At 38.0% G+C, this 20822-nt stretch overlaps 2 protein-coding genes across 2 annotated transcripts; one reads left to right on the top strand and one right to left on the bottom strand.

Moving 5' to 3' along the window:
* Window positions 1–1090: 1090 nt before the first annotated feature.
* LOC131316204 (pleiotropic drug resistance protein 3-like) lies at window positions 1091–14618 on the top strand. The gene is made up of 24 exons (XM_058345504.1): window positions 1091–1596; window positions 2060–2183; window positions 2357–2442; window positions 3214–3298; window positions 3372–3531; window positions 3675–3751; window positions 3826–3879; window positions 3986–4076; window positions 4280–4581; window positions 4671–4952; window positions 5048–5361; window positions 5468–5628; window positions 5701–5804; window positions 5930–6080; window positions 6149–6292; window positions 6979–7052; window positions 7133–7465; window positions 7928–8218; window positions 9125–9208; window positions 11181–11314; window positions 12057–12284; window positions 12836–13007; window positions 13112–13366; window positions 14250–14618. Exons 1-24 carry the CDS (start codon window positions 1259–1261, stop codon window positions 14514–14516), a joined length of 4311 nt encoding a protein of 1436 aa, XP_058201487.1. The 5' UTR covers window positions 1091–1258; the 3' UTR covers window positions 14517–14618.
* A 141-nt stretch (window positions 14619–14759) lies between these two features.
* LOC131316134 (pentatricopeptide repeat-containing protein At3g06430, chloroplastic-like) lies at window positions 14760–20344 on the bottom strand. Its single transcript, XM_058345410.1, is given in 6 exon segments — window positions 14760–18012; window positions 18015–18118; window positions 19179–19249; window positions 19252–19527; window positions 19530–19574; window positions 20231–20344. Coding segments are annotated over 6 exon segments (1059 nt in total). The 3' UTR covers window positions 14760–17563.
* Window positions 20345–20822: the final 478 nt, after the last annotated feature.

Raw genomic sequence — 20822 nt, 5'->3', positions numbered from 1 at the left:
TCTCCAAGTGAAAGATCACAAATGCAAAAAACAAATAACTCAAAAAAGGGAAAAAAATGGTATCTCCAAGTGCCCCTTACATCCAACCAAACGACAAATTTGAGGTAAAATACAATTGTTACTTTTAGAGATCAATTAATAAATTTTTTTCGCCTTTAAAAGAAAAAATATATTTACAGACACAACATACTCAACATGGTGCATGGTGGGCAGGCTTCCACGACACAAGACTTGAAACAAATGACTTAGCTATGGTCCTTTGCTATCATTCTACTTCAACAAAAGAAAATCACAAATAGCAATCTACCATGTTGTGTTGTCCTTCCGACCGTAGATATTCCAAATTTTGTGTCTAAGAGGCCACTGGGCACACAAGCGCTATTTTAAAGATTCTTTAAGAAGGCAAGGTAAAAGGTTAAAAGACAACTTGCAAACAGCATGTCACTTAATTTCCACTGAAGGCATACTCTACCATTTACTCATGTTACATGGACTCTTCCGGTGTACGTATTATGTAAGTGCAATTTCGAACACTCTACACTTGGATAAGGTTTGTTGTGTATAATGTCTGTGCCTGATTTCGACACTTGGCTCCTCTAACTTTTGTTGTATCTCACAAAAAAGAAACTCACATTAGCTAAAAAAGAAACATTTTTCACCTTTCACATGGTTGAAGTGGATATTTAGTACAACTATACAAGTACTCAAGACGTGTCCACGAACACGTAACTAAGTATGGGACATATCCTGTTATCATCAACTTTAAGTTTTTAAGAAAGTCTAACACTTGCAGATGCAACCGTACAGATACTCATACCCAAGTTCATGTAACAAAGTTTACCACTAAAAATGAAAGTCACATATCTCATTTGTCACCACCGTGGGATATCTACGGTCGAAAAAATAAAAAAGGAAAGACAAAAGAAAGGAAGAAAGAGATGAAGAAAAAGGGCCACACAGTTCCATCAGCTGTCAAGGGCCTCAAGGCCTTGTAGCTAAAAGAGGAAAACAATGTTAAAGAATGGGACCGACTCCTAGTAACAAGACCCGGAAACGTTAAATACAATCTATACTATTTATACATTTTACCAATTGACCTCAGATTTCGAAGCAAAAGGTGGTCAAGCAGTATCTGTAATGCCGCCACTGGCTATCAACAACAAAAGTGAGTACTTTTCAGTTGGCACACAAAGACGTACCAAGAGTTCTTCAGATAAAATCTCCTTTAGGGAGGCTGCAAGAAAAAACAGTATTTCAGATGGAACTAGTAAGTATAGGAAAAAACATTCAGTCACCACATCAGTATCATGCTTCTAGTTTTCAAAGCAGTCATTCTGATTCAATAACAAAGGAGGATGAAGAACTTGAGTTGCAGTGGGCTGCCATCGAGAGACTACCCGCCTTCAAACAGTTGCGAACATCTTTGTTTGACAGTGAGCACAGCAATGGAAGTAGAACAGGATCTGAAGGGAAGAGAGTGATTGATGTCACCAAGCTTGGAGCGTTGGAACGTCACGTGTTCATTGAGAAGATCATAAAGCACATAGAGAAGGATAATCTCTTATTGCTGCAGAAACTAAGAGAGAGAATAGAAAGGTAATCCTGCCGTTGAATCTTGATAAATAATCACTGTATGATTTATAGTCATCAATTTCTGCACGGCTAAAACTTCATTGCATTCATGTTGTTGCATCATCTCCACAAAAAGGAACATGATCATCACTACAGCACCTACACAATGCTAATGAGCTAGTCTATCAGCAACAAATGATATTCCGAGCTGTTAGCTTGATCGCAGTCCATGCATCAAATCTGTTGATGGATCTTAATGATGAGCTTCAACCAACATTTTTCCATGACCTTAGTTGAATAGTGTTGCATGCATATCATGGGACTGCCCAAATCTGAGCTGACTTGAAGCCTAAAAGAAGTATCAGGCTGTTCTTTTTCGGTTATGTAACTATTTACCAATTACCTATAATTCTTTTATGAATTCAATATAAGTAGGGCACCACGACCGCCTGTAACGAATAGACTGACTGAACAATTGTTTTTACAGAGTTGATGTAAAACTACCTACTGTCGAGGTGAGATACAGAAATGTATTTGTGGAAGCAGAGTGTGAAGTTGTGCAGGGGAAGCCCCTCCCAACACTATGGAACTCTATTGCAAGTGTGTTATCTGTAAGAAGCCTTGTTTTCCTCCAAACTAATACTAGCAGCATCGTGGCTTTTTTTTTTGCTTAAACCTGCAAGTCGTGACTCGTGATAAACTAAGATAATACAGAAAGGTTAAGACCTCAAACAGCACACCTGATCGTCCCCAATAAGCTTAATGAAGGTAACCCTTTAAACAGGTTTACACAAAGGCCATCCATTGCAAGTCTCAAAAGGCCAAGATAAGCGTTCTGAAGGGTGTCAGTGGCATCATCAAACCATCAAGGTAAGTATAATATAATAATACCTACTTGTGCATATGGGTAGCACGTACATTCACTACATTGAACAGTACACAGAATCAGAAAGGCAAGCACAGATATATAGCATTATACAAGTATGAAGAGACCATTTCTGATTTTCCACCACAGTTACAACAAAATATACCAAAGCTGGAGCTTTAATTGCTGTTCATATGTGAAGATTATTGATGCAATTGGTCATTGCCAACATATGTGGTTGCAAAACACTTACAACATCAGGCAGAGGAATGAATCCCAGCTTGAATTGTGGCTCAGTAGCAAAGAGCATCATTAAACCAGTGACAAACTAACAACCCACCAATAACAGAATTTTGGCAGCAGTCATTAGACTGAAAGCCTAGTAAATTCTTTACTTTTTACAGCAAGTTTAGCCTAGTTATGCCAACTTTATGATTGTAGTGCACAATGAGAGCAGCACCCTCCCTCCCTGCACGCGTGTGTGAAAAATAGAGAAGAGAATAGAATATTAGGTGTATAGTACTTTTTTGGAAGCATCAAGGGAATGCAACCCATTTAGAAAAAAAAGGATCATAGGTATATAATAAACCTATGTTCACTTGCACAGGTTTTAGACAGAAAATTCAGGTCGGTTTTAGTGTTTCCAATTCAGCCGAGTTCTTTGAATTCTGAAATGGTGAATGTTGTAGTTAACAGAAGATTCAATCAATAGTTTAATATTTCTATGGATGAGAAAATTTAAGCTTTCATGTTCAAGGAAGATTTGTTGTACGCAGGCTCACTCTTCTTCTTGGTCCCCCAAGCTGTGGGAAGACCACCTTGCTATTGGCCCTCGCAGGACAACTGAACCAGTCTCACAAGGTTAGTTTACCCCAGTAGCTACGTCATGTTTAAAAGACAACATCTTATATCTCTTTCCTTCTTGTTTCTTCAGGTTAAGGGGGAAATCTCTTACAATGGTTACAGGCTAGATGAGTTTGCTCCTCAAAAAACATCAGCTTATATAAGCCAATATGACCTGCACATACCTGAGATGACTGTGAGGGAAACAATTGATTTTTCTGCGCGCTGTCAGGGTGTGGGAAGTAAAGCAGGTAGGATTCCTCACTCCTTCAATATTACCCATATTGGTGTAAGCCGATTCCCTTGTAATTCTTCATTCCTGGGATATTTTGCATACTCCTTTAACCTTGCCTAATGATATGACTTGATTTTGACTTTTGTCTCTGAAATGAAGAAATTATGATGGAAGTTATTAAAAGAGAGAAAGAAGCAGGAATTGTCCCTGACAGTGACATTGACACCTACATGAAGGTAACCATAAGCATGCATAATCACCATCGTTGAAAAACTCTACTGAAAGGCCTGAACATGATTAAATTTAACAGGCAACTGCAATTGCGGGCCAACAAAGAACTCTTCAGACTGATTATATTCTGCAGGTATATTCTTTAGATCAGAGTAGGATCAATCTGGGTTAAAAACAGTATTTCCTCTAGAATCTTTATACCTATTGCTGTAATAAACTGATGCATTATGCCCCATCAGATCCTTGGACTCGATAGTTGTGCTGACGTAGTGGTCGGAGATGCAATGAAAAGAGGAATTTCAGGTGGCCAAAAGAAAAGACTGACAACAGGTAGCATGCATCTTAAAAACCATATTTCAGTATTTCACTTGTATGTATATGTAAAACTCCATATTCTTCAGTCTAGAAATTCATCTTGCCTATGTGAGGGCATTTATGAGTGGAATTTGATGTCCAGCAGACGAGAAAGAACACAGGTGTGGTGCAGGCATTTTCTACTTAACTGAATGCTTCTTGTCTGGTTCATCTGGCAGGAGAGATGATTGTGGGTCCCACAAAGGTTTTACTGATGGATGAAATATCAACTGGATTAGACAGTTCCACAACCTTTCAGATAGTGACCTATCTTCAGCAATTGGTGCACATCACAGATGCAACAGCATTGGTTGCACTTCTTCAACCAACCCCTGAAACGTTCGAACTATTTGACGATATAATATTGATGGCAGAAGGGAAGATTCTGTACCATGGTCCTCGCAGCCACACACTGCAATATTTTGAGGGCTGCGGTTTCAAGTGCCCAGAAAGAAAGGGTGCAGCTGACTTCCTCCAGGAGGTGTGCTGAACAGTGAACACTATACAGTTTCCTATCTTTAGCAATTCCCTTAAGCCACACACGGGCATAATAAACATGACCATTTTCAGGTAATTTCAGAAAAGGATCAAGCACAGTTTTGGTGCAGAACTGACCTACACTATAGTTACATTTCGGTGGACCAATTCTGCGAGATGTTCAAAACAAGTTCTCTTGGACAAAGGCTTGAAGAGGAGCTCTCCAACCCATATGATAGATCCAACAGCCCAAAAAATTCCCTATCATTTAGCATATACCCATTGAACAAATGTGAATTATTCAAAGCCTGCATGGCTAGAGAGCTGCTTCTCATGAAGAGAAATTCCTTTGTATACGTATTCAAAACAACACAGGTAATTTTTAATCCCGTGACCGCTTGTGTCATGTTCTACCTTCCATTTAATTACAATTACTAGGTAGTTACAAGTTTGACACCCTAATTTTGCAGCTTGTCGTCACTGCATTCATGACAATGACAGTCTTCATACGTACTCGGATGGCTGTGGACTTGGTCCATGCAGATTATTTTATGGGTTCCTTGTTTTATGCACTTGTCAGACTTATGACTAATGGAGTCGCAGAGCTCTCCTTAACGGTTACTAGACTTCCCGTCTTCCACAAACACCAATCATTTTTCTTGTATCCAGCATGGGCTTATTGTATTCCAGCTTCCATCCTAAAGATCCCATATTCACTACTCGAGTCTATTCTCTGGACATCAATTACTTACTATGTCATTGGATATTCTCCTGAAGTAGAACGGTGAGCAAAGCTAATACCCCGCTGAATATTAGATGCTATATAGATTATAGACTATTTTCTCCCTATTTTCTGTGCCCCATATCTTATAGTCCTCTAAGAATTCCAGGTTGTTCCGCCAGTTCCTTCTGCTTTTCTCCCTGCATCTAGCATCGACATCTTTGTGTCGATTTGTCGCCTCAGTTTTCCAAACTATGGTTGCTGCAACAACTTTGGGGTCTTTAACCTTGTTGCTAATGTTTTTATTTGGAGGCTTCCTTCTTCCAAGGCGTAAGTCATCTATAACTCATGGTTAATAAAATACAACCAAAGTACTTAACCAATGTCTTTTGATCAACACAGTTTCTTTACCCCCTTGGTTGAGGTGGGGCTTCTGGATTTCGCCAATGACATATGGGGAAATAGGGCTTTCATTGAATGAATTTCTCGCTCCACGTTGGCAGAAGGTAAACCGTGGATGGCACTACTTTTTGTCCTTGCCAAGGGGCCAGAATCATATAATGTTATCAGTACCTTCTTCTTTTTTCTTTTTTTCTTTTTGATCGACATTATCAGTACCTTCTTGCTGCAGGCTACAGGAAACATGACTATAGGGCAGAGTGTTCTAGCTAGTCATGGCCTGAACTTTGATGGTTACTTCTATTGGATATCAGTGGGGGCATTGATTGGATTCATGATTCTGTTTGACCTCGGATTCATCTTGGCCTTAACTTACTTAAAACGTAAGTCTATTTTAAACAGCAACCAAGTATAAGGTTGACTAATAATATTGTTGAGTTTACATATGCAGCTCCGGGAATGTCTCAAACTCTTATTTCTAAAGAGAAGTTATCTCAACTGCGAGGCAAAGAAGATCATAAAAATAGAGAACTGGGGGAATGTGCTTTAGCTCAAGCCGCCTCTTCCAAAACAATTGCCCAACAACCAAAATCGGGTGAGATAACTTGACAAGTATTGCTTCTCAACTTAAAGAATGAAAGAATACCAGCTAAGAAGCACAGACACTTCTATGGATGAGGTATGCATGCCATGCCCGCCACACGTGTTGACAACCCACACTCCTCGGACACTCTTAAAAGTGTCCCAAATAAAACATTATACATAATATTCGACACTTGACTGACACTTTGCGGACACTTGGGCATGCTTCCTTGTCCCTCCAAATAGGTCCTATGTGACGAGCCTTTTCATAGTAACAATGTTTTGCATTCTTCGGAACACAACTTATGCACTTCAAATAAGTTGCAAAACACTTATAAGATGAACACATCATGTCAAGTACAATATTCAGCAATAGTTTTGCATTCTAAAGAATATAAGTTCTACATGAATGATATTTTGATGTTATGCAACAAGTGATTTTCTAATTTTATTCCATTTTCTTATCACCTTTTCAAAAAAATTGTCCACGTACGCAACATATAATAAACCTTATATAACGTTACAGTAACATGTCCCGCCTATGTCATGACCTGCATTTTCAAAAATGGGCATGTCAACCTGTTTGCTTCGTGTTCGTGTCGCTTTACCTAAAAGCCTAGTAAACCATCAGCTTTTCAAATTGCCGAAAAACAAACTTTAAACCATTATATGATGCAAGAGTATGTGCTGGTTTTACAGGTCATGTAGTCCTACCTTTTGAGCCAGTAACGATGACATTTCAAGAAGTGCAATATTTTGTCGACACCCCTCCGGTAATTATGTGCAGCCATACCCTACATATTGTAAGCAGAAATTTTGTAGGTCAAACATTGATTATACACTATACCAACAGGAAATGAGAGAACGTGGCTTCAAACAGAAAAAACTTCAGCTGCTTCAGGATATGACGGGCGTATTTAGGCCTGGGATCCTTACAGCATTAATGGGTGTCAGTGGGGCAGGTAAAACAACCTTAATGGATGTTCTTTGTGGGAGGAAAACCGGAGGCACTATTGAAGGTGATATAAGAATTGGAGGGTATCCCAAAGTACAGAAGCTATTTGCTAGAATATCCGGCTACTGTGAGCAGAACGACATACACTCTCCACAGATCACCGTTGAAGAATCAGTAATATACTCAGCTTGGTTGCGATTACCGGCCCAGATTAATCCAGAAACCAAAGCTGTATGGCATCCTTCACAAATCTATTTTCAGTTCCGAGAATTGTGGCTAAAGTCTTTGTCAGATACCTAAAACCCGACAGCTTTCATGACTAATCAGGCTGCCAGGTGGCTTCAAAAAAACTCCTATGCTGAATTTGATGTAGTCAAATTCAAAAAATCCATAGGAAGAATAGCCTATAATTCCCAGGTAAAGCTTCACATTTAGACCACTGGAGCTACAGTCAACTCTCTGGCAAATCTGGAGGGTTTGACACAGTTGAATTACAACAAATGAATCCAATAACTTAGCCTTGTGTTGGTAATAGATGTTCACATAGAAGAACATCAGACATAAACCATGTAAGAAGTGAGAAACTGATTACTCCTAGTCTTTAATACTATATAGAGCATAGACAAACAAATTCTGTTTACAGTTAAGACAACAAAATGAGGCTATCTATTTCCCCACATGTCAAAAATGCAGAAATTTGTAGCACAAGTTATTGAAGTAATTGAGCTTGATGGCATCAAAGATTCTTTAGTTGGAATTCCTGGGCAAAGTGGTCTTTCAACTGAGCAGCGCAAGAGATTAACAATTGCAGTGGAGCTTGTTTCCAATCCCTCCATAATCTTCATGGATGAGCCTACATCAGGTTTAGATGCTAGAGCAGCGGCAATAGTCATACGCACCGTGAAGAATATAGTTGCTACAGGAAGGACAACGGTTTGCACTATTCATCAACCAAGCATTGATATTTTTGAGGCATTTGATGAGGTAAGATACAGATCCAACAAAGCAAATTTAAGGCCATGTAGCTTCCAAAACCGGAAACCTATGATTAACATATTACAGTTGACAAACATTCCCTCCCATAAACCAAACACTGTCTCTTGTTATTCGAGCTGATTATAGCACAGGGCATAATGCATCCAAGTGCCTATAGTCAATGACAGAGAACCAAGAGGATTCAACCATGCTAATACGTATGCCACCCATGATTAGTCAACCCAACTCAACAATATACTGAACATGTATACATCGCGTGCTTTTCCCCTATGCGATATGATTACAAATTTCTTGTTGAGCTCATGGTACAACTTCCTCATGATTTCAACACCAAAAAAACCTAATCATTTTCTGGTTTGGTTACATGAGAGCAACGACACTGCTCGCCTATCTACAGATTAATAATTTGTTAGATCACTACTTATAAGATACTTTCTCACTACATTAACCAACATTTAGCAGACCCCAATGGGTTGGGACGTAATGCTTGGTTTGATTTGGTAATTAACTAACATTCTGATACTATTGAGACCAGGCTTCTTGCATGATCAAACTAAGTCAAGTTTCTTTCATTTCACCAGTTGGTACTAACAAATGTAGATCATGGTGACCAACTGGTGTGTGTCCTCATATCTGTTAGTTTTCGCAACACTACAATAGCATGCAGTCTTTGTCTGGACAATACATGTAGATCCCACTGAAAAGAGGACTAACCACTTTTTTAAACCTTTTGATAGAAATGTTTCTTTCAGTATCCTCTGGTCCTCTGCTAAGCTACACTGGCGTAAAAGTTACCATTTGTGAGCTCTAGTTGACCAATATTATGACTTGTACCATTACTTGGATGATACAAGATACAAGGTTTTATCTAAGCAATATATTGAATGCCTGCAGTTGATTCTAATGAAAAGGGGAGGACAAATCATCTATTCTGGAATCTTGGGTCATCATTCAAGTAAACTTATAGAATATTTTGAGGTATGTGCAAAACAACAGCAATATACTTCCTATTGGGCACGTGGATCTGCTGTTTCCATGCAGATATTACTTGTACATTTTATATCTACACTATCTCTTTTGGTGTTGGGGCAATGGTCATGGTGTAATATATACATATGGTAGTTATGCTAGAATTCAGGAACAGCATACGTGGATATCAAACTGGTATGAACCGATAACCTTTACATCACAAATTGTAAGTAATGTTTAGACAAGGATATACTCGTATAGTTCATTAACAGAAGTATCAACACAAGGCAAAAAAACCATATCACATTTCAGAGGTTAAAGAAATGTAAGCACTATCTACTGGCCCTTTTTTTCTTTCCTGAGATGTAATATCTAGTGACCTATTCGCAGCAACCAAATGACAATAAATTCATCAAGAAAAAGAAGAAGAAAAGCAATGTACATTCTACCACTGCCAAGTAAATTTTCCTAACATAACGATGAAGAATCATACACACTAGTCCAATAGAGATTTGGTTCTTCACAGAACAATAAAAAATTTGGTTACTAGTACCTTCAACACCCAATAGTATGGAGTATTGACCACCCTAAGGACAAGTGAAGCAAAGTCCCACATCACATGGGTAATAAAATGGTGTCAGAGCTAGTACCGGAGATGGGTAGGGTGCGTGTCTCTGACCTACACACGGCAGGTGCTACCGAGTGAGCATGCTACACATGAAGGAGGGTGTGAAGCGAAGTTCCACATTGCGTGGGTATCAAAGTAATACTAAGTATATAAGTGTGAGGGCACCCTCACTTCAATAATTAGCTTTTGAGGTTGAGTTCTACCCAAGACCGTGTAACAGGACAGAGATTTCCAGGGTCCATCGTTTGAGAATATTTATCATGGGAAAAAAAAGGAAAAACAAAGTCTTTGGATGGATGGATGAAGGTTTTACACAGATTTCTGACCATAACTCTTGTATCATTCTCAATACAAGAACTAGAAGTTACTCAGATTTGTGATGTGTGTTAAAATGTTTGCCAATCAAAACAATGGTCTTTTGAGGGTAAATACACATTAGCAGTGGCGGACGCAGAAATTCCATATACTGGGGGCACGTATTATTCACAATATTAAAAAATATTTCTCTGTATATATACTACTAAATTATCACTCAATCATTGAATATTGATCATTCATTCTATTCTGCAATTGATTTTTGACAATTTTCATGGCTGAAAATAATCTTTCAACTATCACGGTGGCAACCGTAAGATTAATGCCAAAGTCAAGAGAAAAACTAAAGAATATAGTAATTTAGAAATTTGATTTTCGCAATATTTTGGATTGGGAGGAAAACACAAAGAGATTAGGATAAAAGTGGAGAAATAAAGGAAAGAGGTAGAACAAAAATGGAAAGAAAGGAAAGAGGTAGAACTAAAATTAGAAAACAAACAAAAAACAAACCAAGGGATGGGGGTGCTGGGAGTTGAACCCAGGCGCCTGCATTTCTACACAGCATATACAACCACTACACCACACCAATGTTCAGCACAAGTGTAGGAAACTTTTATATATTTATATCAAATTTTACTAGTATTTAATTTAATTTTTTTAAAAAGGCATGGGGGCACGTGACCCCACGTGCCCCAACGTGGGTCTGCCCCTGCACATTAGGTTAGAAACCTAGCAACTATTCATATCCACGTCAATCCAACCCTGCATGAATCCATATCCATTTTGGGAAAAAGAAATGCAAAACCCAGCCATCCTCTCCAAGTCGTGGTGTGGAATACCTACTTCTAGTAGTGCATCTCACCTTAATTTTCAGACATGGAAAGTGAACTTCACTAGAAAAGCCCAAGTAAGGTGTGTCAGTGTTCTTCCAACTCTTGTCAATATATCTATTGGCAGTACTTTTTCTCAAGAGGATGTAAAGTATCTGCAAAAGTGGAAAGATTGTGCACTATAACATCTTTGTTCCTTCATCAACAGGGTATCAGGGGATTGCCAAAGATCAAGAACAACTACAATCCAGCAACATGGATGTTAGAAGTCACGTCTGCATCAGTAGAAGCCGAGCTTGGTTTAGATTTTGCCACCATTTACAGAGAATCACCACAGTATCAGTAAGTTAAATGAAGCTAAGTTAGCATAGGTTTGTTCATCATATTTCTTGCAGATCGAGTATATACTTATTCAAGTTTTGAATGTTATTAATGGGAACAGCGGTTGGTGATGTAGCCAGAGTAGTGTGGATACCCGCACGTGAAGGCAGAGTCTCACACCCAGGACGACCAATAAGTGAAACTTGAGACATCCATTGCGGCATGTCCGTTATCGTGTTAATTTGTTTAGAGTTGCCACTTGGTTCTAGGAACCAAGAAACCAGACAGAGATTCTGTTTTCAGGAGCCAAGCGTACAGTGAGGGGAAGGTGTTAGGCACCCCTCCCCGCCAAACCTAGCCTCTAATCGTTCCATATGGGGCTTTTCAGTTGTTTAGTTTGACCCCACAAATAATTGGTTTTTAGCCATTAACAAGATATAGGTGATCCAAGCAGAAAGGAAAGCACAAAGGAAAACGGGAAAGGGGAAAGGGGAAACATGCATCATGAGATCTTAGAGACTCTATCCTTGGGTAAGATCCTAGACAGGGTTTCTTGATGTGAGATCATGGAGCCAACTAAGGTGACATGCCGTGACACGTAAAGACATGAACCCATGTACCTAGATCTCTATATCATTCTACTTTTTGTGGGATATATGACTAGCATTCCTGGTTAAGTTGTTTCTGATTTGTCAATGCATATAGTCTGAATTAATTCTCATTCTGCACTAACCAAACACTTATCTTGTTCTTCTGGTCCTAGAAACACTGTCGAGTTGGTGAGACAGGTCAGCAAGCCACCACCAGCTTCAAAAAGCTTGCACTTCCCCACTCGTTTTCCACAGAATAGCTGGGAACAGTTTTTGGCATGCCTTTGGAAACAACACTTATCCTATTGGAGAAGTCCGGAATACAACTTGGTGCGGTTCACATATATGATTGTCGCATCTGTGTTGTTTGGGGCAGTCTTCTGGCAGAAAGGGCAAAATATGTAAGTCCTTTGTTTGTTCAATCTGCATTAAAAATCAGCATGACAAACAATCCTCACAAGTAAATCCCAAGGATGTTTATCTAAATAGCAGAACTTCTCCATCTAATAAAACTTGTAAGGTCTAGAGAGATACCAATTTAATATCACTAGTGGTCCATGGAGAAAGTAGCCCAAATGAATTTACTTTAGAGCTAGGATTTCGAGCCCATTCTATTTTGGTTTATTTTCTGGAACTTCACGTACTTCTCTACTAATAACCAAGAAGAGAAATAGATAAACCACACATATCAACTCACATCCAAACAGACTGGGAAAGATTTCGTCACAGACATCATGCGTTCTGTTATCTTATCCACTAAAACCGCAGAATACCATTTGTAGACAAGGACCTAAACAGGGTAACTCTGAATGCTCAACCCAATAATACCGAAATCATATGGACTACGTCAGATAATAGAAGGGTTCCAACATACATACATAATTTTCCATTTCTTTTTACCTAAGGCATAATAACATCCTATCGTATAACATGTTTTTTCTTTCTTTTGAAGAAACAATGAGCAAGATTTGATGAGCATACTTGGATCAATGTTTATTGCTGTCATTTTCTTGGGCATAAATAACTGTTCAACACTACTACCATATGTGGCCACTGAGCGCACAGTATTGTACCGGGAAAAATTTGCTGGGATGTACTCATCATGGGCATATTCATTTGCACAGGTGCACTATTGCTTTTTTTTCATAAATACAATACCGATAATCAGAAGTATTATGTTTCTTGATGCTTATATGGTTAATGGAAGTGCTACTTGTTGAGATTCTAGGTGGCCATTGAAGTACCGTATACCTTATTTCAAGCAATTTTGTTTGTGGCCCTTACCTATCCGTCAATAGGATATTACTGGTCAGCTTACAAGGTCTTCTGGTACTTCTACGCCACGTTTTGCACCTTCCTGTATTTCGTATACCTTGGGATGCTGATAGTCTCATTAAGCTCAAATGTCCAAGTAGCTTCCATATTGGCAACTGCAGTCTACACAATACTGAATCTTTTCGCAGGCTTCCTCATGCCAGGACCGGTAAACCCTTCCATCCCTTATTCAAGTGGCCTATTAGCAAGAAAATTAAATCCTACACTTGTCTGCATTGTTCTATTACATTGCTAACGGAACTAGGCACTGTCATATAAGAAAGACATCAAACTTAATTTTTTTGATAACTAGGTGTCCGGGCTAGCTTGCGTGCACCTCGACTAATCTCAGGCCCTTAAGTTAACATCTGGGAAAACCTCCTGTGGCCATGAGTTTTTTTGGTTGGTGGTGAGATTCAAACCCTCAAGCTTGGGGGGTAAGCCCCGTACTTGCCTTTATACTCCCACTCGACCAAACCCTTGGGGTTAAAAGACATGGAACATGATTCTCGTAGACAGGTTCAGACCCATAGACATCGAACTTAATTGTTGTGATGAGTCACAAAAAGAGGCAATTAATTATAGTTTGCTCTTTCACTTGGTTTGTCAACAACGTCCCACTCATGTGGTTGAGAACATAAAAAGGTGAGCAATCTCATAAAACTTGGTTGTTTTATTTGCAACTGAGAATCATATGTAGGACTTCCATTCAAAAAGGCAAAAGTATTGCGGCCAATTTCCTTTCATCAATCTAAAATTATTCCCTATAACTTTCACAATAGACTCCAATTTTCGCTGGAATTGCTATATGTTGAGTATACCTTCAAATTTCATTGAAGCCATAACCAATGAGACCTTATAAAAAGATGGCATAGATCTCCAAAACTCTTCCTACTTCTAAATTAAACAGGATATTCAAATTTTGAGGGAAGCAAAACAATTTCCATGCTCCGTGAAAGAGCGCATCCAACCCGTATGCATACATTGAATGTTAACTTCTCATTGCAAGTAAAAATGGGCACATGGTACTGACTTTGTTTTTTTATGTGCAGAAAATTCCTAAGTGGTGGGTTTGGTGCTATTGGATTTGTCCTACATCTTGGTCCCTGAATGGCCTTCTGACATCACAATACGGAGATGAGAACAAAAAGATACTGATATTTGGGGAGCCAAAGACAATTAGCTCCTTCATTGAAGAATTTTATGGCTTTCGTCATGATCATTTAGGTCTTGTTGCTTTTGTTCTTCTTGCTTTCCCAATTGTCTATGCGTCTCTATTTGCATATTGCATAACAAAATTGAACTTCCAAAGAAGGTAAAAACATAATGACTCGAACAATAACAGCTGGGGAATATCCTGATGCTCTACTAAAACATAATGTATTGACCATGGTTTCATTATAAACATCTGCCATTCTGTATGCAGTGCCTCAATTGTCATGGACTGTGAAAAAGCTTATGGTGCTTCAACAGCTACAGTTTACGTAATACCCGTGCTAATACCCATGCTTTATTCCCTGAACATTCTAGAGGTTACAGTTCCTGGAATTGCTCTATGCTAAGTTGCCTCAAAGCACACTATACACTTGCTTTATTCCCACTTTCATAGCTTAAAGTCTAGGCTTGCTTGGCATCCATATTGTTGGGTTATAGGAAGCTAAATCCCATTGATTATATGATCAACAAATGCTTAATGTATGATTGATTCTTTCCTTTCTTATACTTTTTCTGGGTAACTTGGTATAACGCATCAAAATTATGTAACACTATTTTCCAGGAAAAACAACACTGTGGTTATTACATCATAAAAGCACAACTGAAGGATAAATCCAATCACATAATCAATAAAGCATCAGTAGGAATATCATTCACACCATCACACAACAATAATACGACTCTTAGAAAGGAAAATGGCATGAAGAGCCAGTGGCGTAGCCAGAAAACTATGTAAGTGGGGGCACCTTTTAAACACATTTCAATCATAAAATTTCGTTTTAAGCAACGCTAAAACATTTGTGCTAAGAATTGAAAAACCTAACATAATTTTTTAATATAGTAAATTACATAGAATTTAAAAACAATCGAATTACTTGAATTGTCTCAGCGGATCAAGTCTAAGAGCAATTCACTACACAATATTTAGCATTATTGCTCCCATTGTTAATAATTGCTAAAGTATAAAACATATAACCCATGGTTTAGGCATTTTTGAATTTTGGACATTATGCATTAGAAAGTTTTAAATAGTAAGTGGCGGCTATTTTTCACATTAGACATCTCATTTCGCCAGTATAATGACAATGTTCAAATATGTGGTAAAGAAATTGAGAATGAAATGATATTTGACTAGAGAAAATACAATTAACTAGAGAAAATACAAAATATACATTTTAAAATCTTAAATTTAAAAAGAAAAGAAAAGAAATTGAGTGGGGGCGCGTGCCCCCGCTCGTCCTATTCTCCCTCCGCCACTGTGAAGAGCCATGAAGTTTTACATGGAGATACACACAGACATGGTCATTTACTTTACATACATAGAGGTTTCCATTCAGTCAATATGCATACGAAGGCTATGTACTCTGTATTGATTTGTTGCAAGAATGAAGCCAAACTAGGTCATGAAATCTTGGAAGCCTCTTCCATAGCCGCTATTTAAGGTAAATGTGCAATTAACTTATTTGCAAATGCTATCGTGCACCTAATGGCTCCAACATGCGAATCAAAACACTATTGCTGCATAACTACATTCAACCCATTAGTCACAGCTGTTTAGTTGAATTAAATTATATATCTATTTAACTTGTTGCCCAGGTTAGAATACCTCTGTCTAAGGAGAAAAAAATGCAAACTCACTGACTCTCGTTTCAGTTGTGGCCAGTGAGGAATTTAGTATAGGCCCAGATGCCCCCCATTTTACTCTTCCACAACTATTATTTGTCCTATGACCCCATAATGTCTTCAGGTTGCCCCCTAAAAAAACCTCCTAATTCATTGTCCCATCAGTTTTGTTTTTCAACAAAAAACCCCATATCCTCTTGCAATGTAGTTTGCTATGAATCCCTTGTGTTGTGTGATAGAGGTACCTTCTCTCTTTTGATGAATATTGTGTTTTGCTCTGCTATGCCATTCATATGTATACTGTAAGTGTAAGTGACCCGTAACACTGGAATAGGTGTGAAAGAGTCATGATTTATATGATTGGTGAAGGGAAAATCATTTGCATCTACATTATTGAAGTATCATACACATAATCATTTCTTCAAGTTAGACTGATTTGGTTGAGTGACTTTTAATCAAATATGAAATATGGCTACACAGACTTTATTTTGGTGGAATACATCTTCACCAAAGCAAAACCAGATTGGCAAAATTGAACTTTTGCCCCCACTACTGATTGTGCATTTATCTCTACCGACAACTGTAAAATTATTAGACCTGAGAGATTGATGAATATAACTCGTGAATTTGACAAACGTAAAGCAACAGGAAGGTTCAGCTAGCTTTTTTCTTGAGTTAGTATCAGCAAGGCTGTTTATAGATTCATCCATTTACATCTAGTAGGGAAAGGTAATGTATCAATGTTGGCTCGACCTCAACAAAACTAAAGACATTTACAGAGGATTTACTTTGTGGATTGTGCCTCCTTAGTTTGGCGGACAGGACTTGAGCACTGATGCACGATGATGATGCGATTCCTAAGCTGTGTTGTGGTCCTAGCTAGGACATGAAAGTCTCATGGTGGGAGGAGGAGACAACCCCCCTAACTGTACCCGTCCCAAGTTCCAATACCTTACGTCTTCAGTTGGCACGTTAAAGAATGAACTTTAGGATGTGCAAGAGCTACCTACGCAACAACTGCCTGGCCACTCAATGTGCCATGTACTGTAACTGCTATCTTCCACCTCTTAGCCTTTTACACTGGAGGTCTCAATAACAATTTCTAGTTCGACCCCATTTACCTTCTGATTTTCTTGTTCCAAACAAACCAAAAAAATTCATTACAGTGATAGAAATTAGAACTCCAAAAAGAGGTAGCAATATATCCTTGGTACAACTCCTCACGAAGTTTTGTAACCATAAATATCAGTATGAATTCACTTTACAGCAACTGAACAATCTTCCCATAGAAAGTACGAAAGGAACCCTAAATTTATTAGAAAACAAACATAAGCTGGATGCTTTCCATTAAGTAAGGATCAAGGCTTTCCACAGAAGGTGCTTTACAAACACATTAAGACTGAGTAGCAGATATTGCAGTTCACTCCCTGAATGTGACAGCTTGATAATCTGATCAATCAGTATTCCTATTGCTAAAGCGACAAATGCATTTGAAATATTATTTAAGCCACACTGACTATCTTACCTCTCAGTTAGGCACCATGATAGAGTAAGTAGTAGAATCGGGTTGGCTCTGCTTATCTTTCCTTCTCTCAAATACCCTCTCCATCTCCATCGTATCCTCCGCCTTTGCACAAGCAAAAATAACAGCATTACAAAATGTAGTGTTCTCGGGTATCTCCAACTTCCCAGCCAGCTGGACTCTGCTAATGATCTTATGAAAGACAGGCGCATTACCATATCCTCTAACAAGACAGCAGAAAGTCTTGGTGTCTGCCTTCATACCCTCTGCACGCCTCTGTTCAAACGTATACTCCATGTGTTTCACATCACCTGCCTCTGAAAATACTTCAATCACATTATCGTAAGTTGACATTGTCCAAGGAAATGAATGCTTGCGCATGTACTCCATCACTGATGACATTTTTCCGTACATTCATTTCTTCCCGCAAGCACCAATGAGAATATTAAAAGGGTAAGACTAGTGTTCATTGTCCATACATCGGGCATAGCTCTGGCACTCTCGAGCATTCCCGAGAGCACTTTCTCCGTCTGGTCTAACTTACCTGCCTTTCCATAGCAGCTTAAGACAGAGGCGGCTCCATGTTATAGGTTGCATGGTCAACTGAACACCCGAACAAATTTTTTGTGCTTAGAATATATGTAAAAATTATGAGCTAGCATTTCTTTGAACACCCAACGTAAATATCAATGAACACTTTATTCTAAAAGTCTTGAACACCTAACGCAAAAAGAATTGAACACCTAACCCAAAACGAATTGAATACTCAATCACAACCCAATTACAGCCCAAAACGAATTGAATACTCAATCACAACCCAATTACAGCTTGTCAATCTTGGTACATAATTCATATTTGAACACTTAACACATTGCATCAAATAAAGCTCATGATCATAGTAAAAAAATTGTAAAAAGAAAGTGAAAAGAAGAATATATTGGTGTAAGTATTATGCTTTACATCCTTTCTCCATCTTTATTGTCGATGATCTAAATGTGTTAATTTTGCATTCATGACAATAACCTTTTTTTTGTGTGTGTCTAGTTAGCTTACAAAATTATGGACAAAACTTTAAAAAAATTCAACAACATTGCAAACCTTTTTTTTTGTGTGTGTGTCTAGTTAGCTTACAAAATTATGGACAAAACTTTAAAAAAATTCAACAACATTGCAAACCCCGTTTACTTGAATAATATTCCTCCGAATTTAAGAATACGATAGAAAATCTCATCATGTCATCTTAAAAATATTTTTGAGAACGTCAACCCTAAGGTAATCGCTACAATTTCTTTCACAAAGGTTTTAGTAGATTAATATGCTAATTAAATGTTGACAAAAAATATGAAAACTGTAAAACTTTACCCTCTCTATTCTCGAAACATTGTCTACTACAAAATACAACAACTTTTGAAAAAAATAAATTTTTGTTAAAAAATAGTATATATTTTTAAGTTTTCATTTCGCCCCGTAGTTAATTTTTTAAGAACAAAAGTTATGTTTTTTGACCATACTATTTATACAACTATATGAGATTCATGTACACATATTATTAGTTAATATATCAGCTAGTAGAGTTAAGTTAATTTTTGAACACCCTATCACAAATTTCTGGAGCCGCCACTGGCTTAAGACTACGTTTTGAGTGACAGTGTTTGGAGTTATTAATCGCTCAGCCATTTGCTCTTACAGGGACTCAAGTCAACCAGCTTGAATTGTGAAGCATCAACGCAAGCCTTGATCAGTATACTGTACGTGTAAACATCGGGCTGACAAAGAGGCAGGGTCTTCATTCTATCAAGAATGGAGAACGCCTCATCAATGAGATTGTTTCGAGAATAAGCAGCAAGTAAGGCGGTGTACAGTTCGGAAGTGGGTTCTAATCCTTCTTCAAGCATTGCTTCGAAAAGTTGATGAGCACGTTAGGGTTGGCCAGATTTTCCAAGCAAAATAAGGAGCTTCATGTAAAGTCCCATCTTTTTGGTTGATAAAAAGACTGTTCCTTGAGCATCTCAAATACCTGGAGATTTGAAAAGGCCACCACTATTCACCTAAATGATTAATGATGTACAAGTAAAGTTGACAGTTTAGTTTAATTTAGTTTTGATAGTGAATGGAGAGAGAAATAGGGTAATGATTAGAGAGTAGGTAATGATTGGAGATAGATAGAAAAAGATGAGAAAATAATAATTAGAAAAATAAGGTAATGATTAGAGAAAGAAGTAAGGTAATGATTGAAAAATAAAACAAAAACAAAACTAAATAGGCAACCGAACACTACCAACAAAGCTTAAGAATACTATTATTATACAATGAAGGGGGCGTCACAGGTATAATAGAAGGAACGAACACAGTGGTAGACATAAAATAGGCTTTGAGAAGAATGAAGAGCAGCTATCTGCGTTCGATAAGGCATATTGACAAGCTCATGGTTGGATTCCTATTTTATTTTGTAGCGATCTATTAGAAGTTTAATGTAACGAAAATTAGAAAAAGAAAAAAGAGGATCATCCAGCGAGAAACAAAAAGATTTTTAAGGAGTTATAATCAGCTTGTTTAGTTCAACTCTCATTTTATTTATTTTTTTTCTCTACACGTTTTTCAATATTTTTTATTTATCCCTCTCCGCTCGTTACACTACAAATAACTTTCAAAAATTTGAACCAAATATCTTACCTCAAGGGCTTCGAGCCATTGTTTTTTTAAGATGCTATCGGACAAGGCCTCGGTGACGGTGTTGGCCCTGGCTCAGGCCTTGGCGTTGTTCTCGCCACCTTTATCACCATCCATCCTACCAATTCTATAAAGTTATCTGCACGTCGGCGTCGGCAGCATCAACCACTTCTACTTCTTCTAGCAGGAATAATCCGGTAGAAAAGAAGCCTCAATCCCTAGAAGCGGTGGAAGTAGTTGGAAAAAGGAGAGGGCCCAATGAAGAACATAAAGAAGAGGTGTACACGGTCAGTTTGGTCCGGTTGTCTAGAAAATCAGTAATCGGACCATTTGAAACAATTCTTGAAAATTGGAAATCAGAAGCTAACCAATATATGCATGTAATCTAACCAGAACCAAATCGCAAGATCAGTCCGATTTTGGTTCGATTTCAATTCTATTCAATAAGCATCTAAACACTTATTCATAAAATATGAACTCTTAAAATTAAAGAAACGGGAAGATAATCTGCTAGAATAGGAAAGAAATGAAAAAAATAAAGCTTTCCAAACAAATGAGATTTCATCTCTAAATAAATTAAGTTTAACAAAGAAAA

The sequence above is a fragment of the Rhododendron vialii genome, chromosome 2a (genome assembly GCF_030253575.1).
Source record: "Rhododendron vialii isolate Sample 1 chromosome 2a, ASM3025357v1".
Classification (NCBI taxonomy): Eukaryota; Viridiplantae; Streptophyta; class Magnoliopsida; order Ericales; family Ericaceae; genus Rhododendron; species Rhododendron vialii.
This window is presented reverse-complemented; position numbering and strand designations above follow the sequence as displayed.

Bases quoted from the DNA above. Each gene is read 5' to 3' on its own strand.
- LOC131316204 (XM_058345504.1), top strand. From the start codon at position 1,259: ATGGAACTAGTAAGTATAGGAAAAAACATTCAGTCACCACATCAGTAT. The intron at 2,184-2,356 runs GTAAGAAGCCTT...CCCTTTAAACAG, and splicing joins CTATTGCAAGTGTGTTATCT to GTTTACACAAAGGCCATCCA. The intron at 3,299-3,371 runs GTTAGTTTACCC...TTGTTTCTTCAG, and splicing joins AACTGAACCAGTCTCACAAG to GTTAAGGGGGAAATCTCTTA.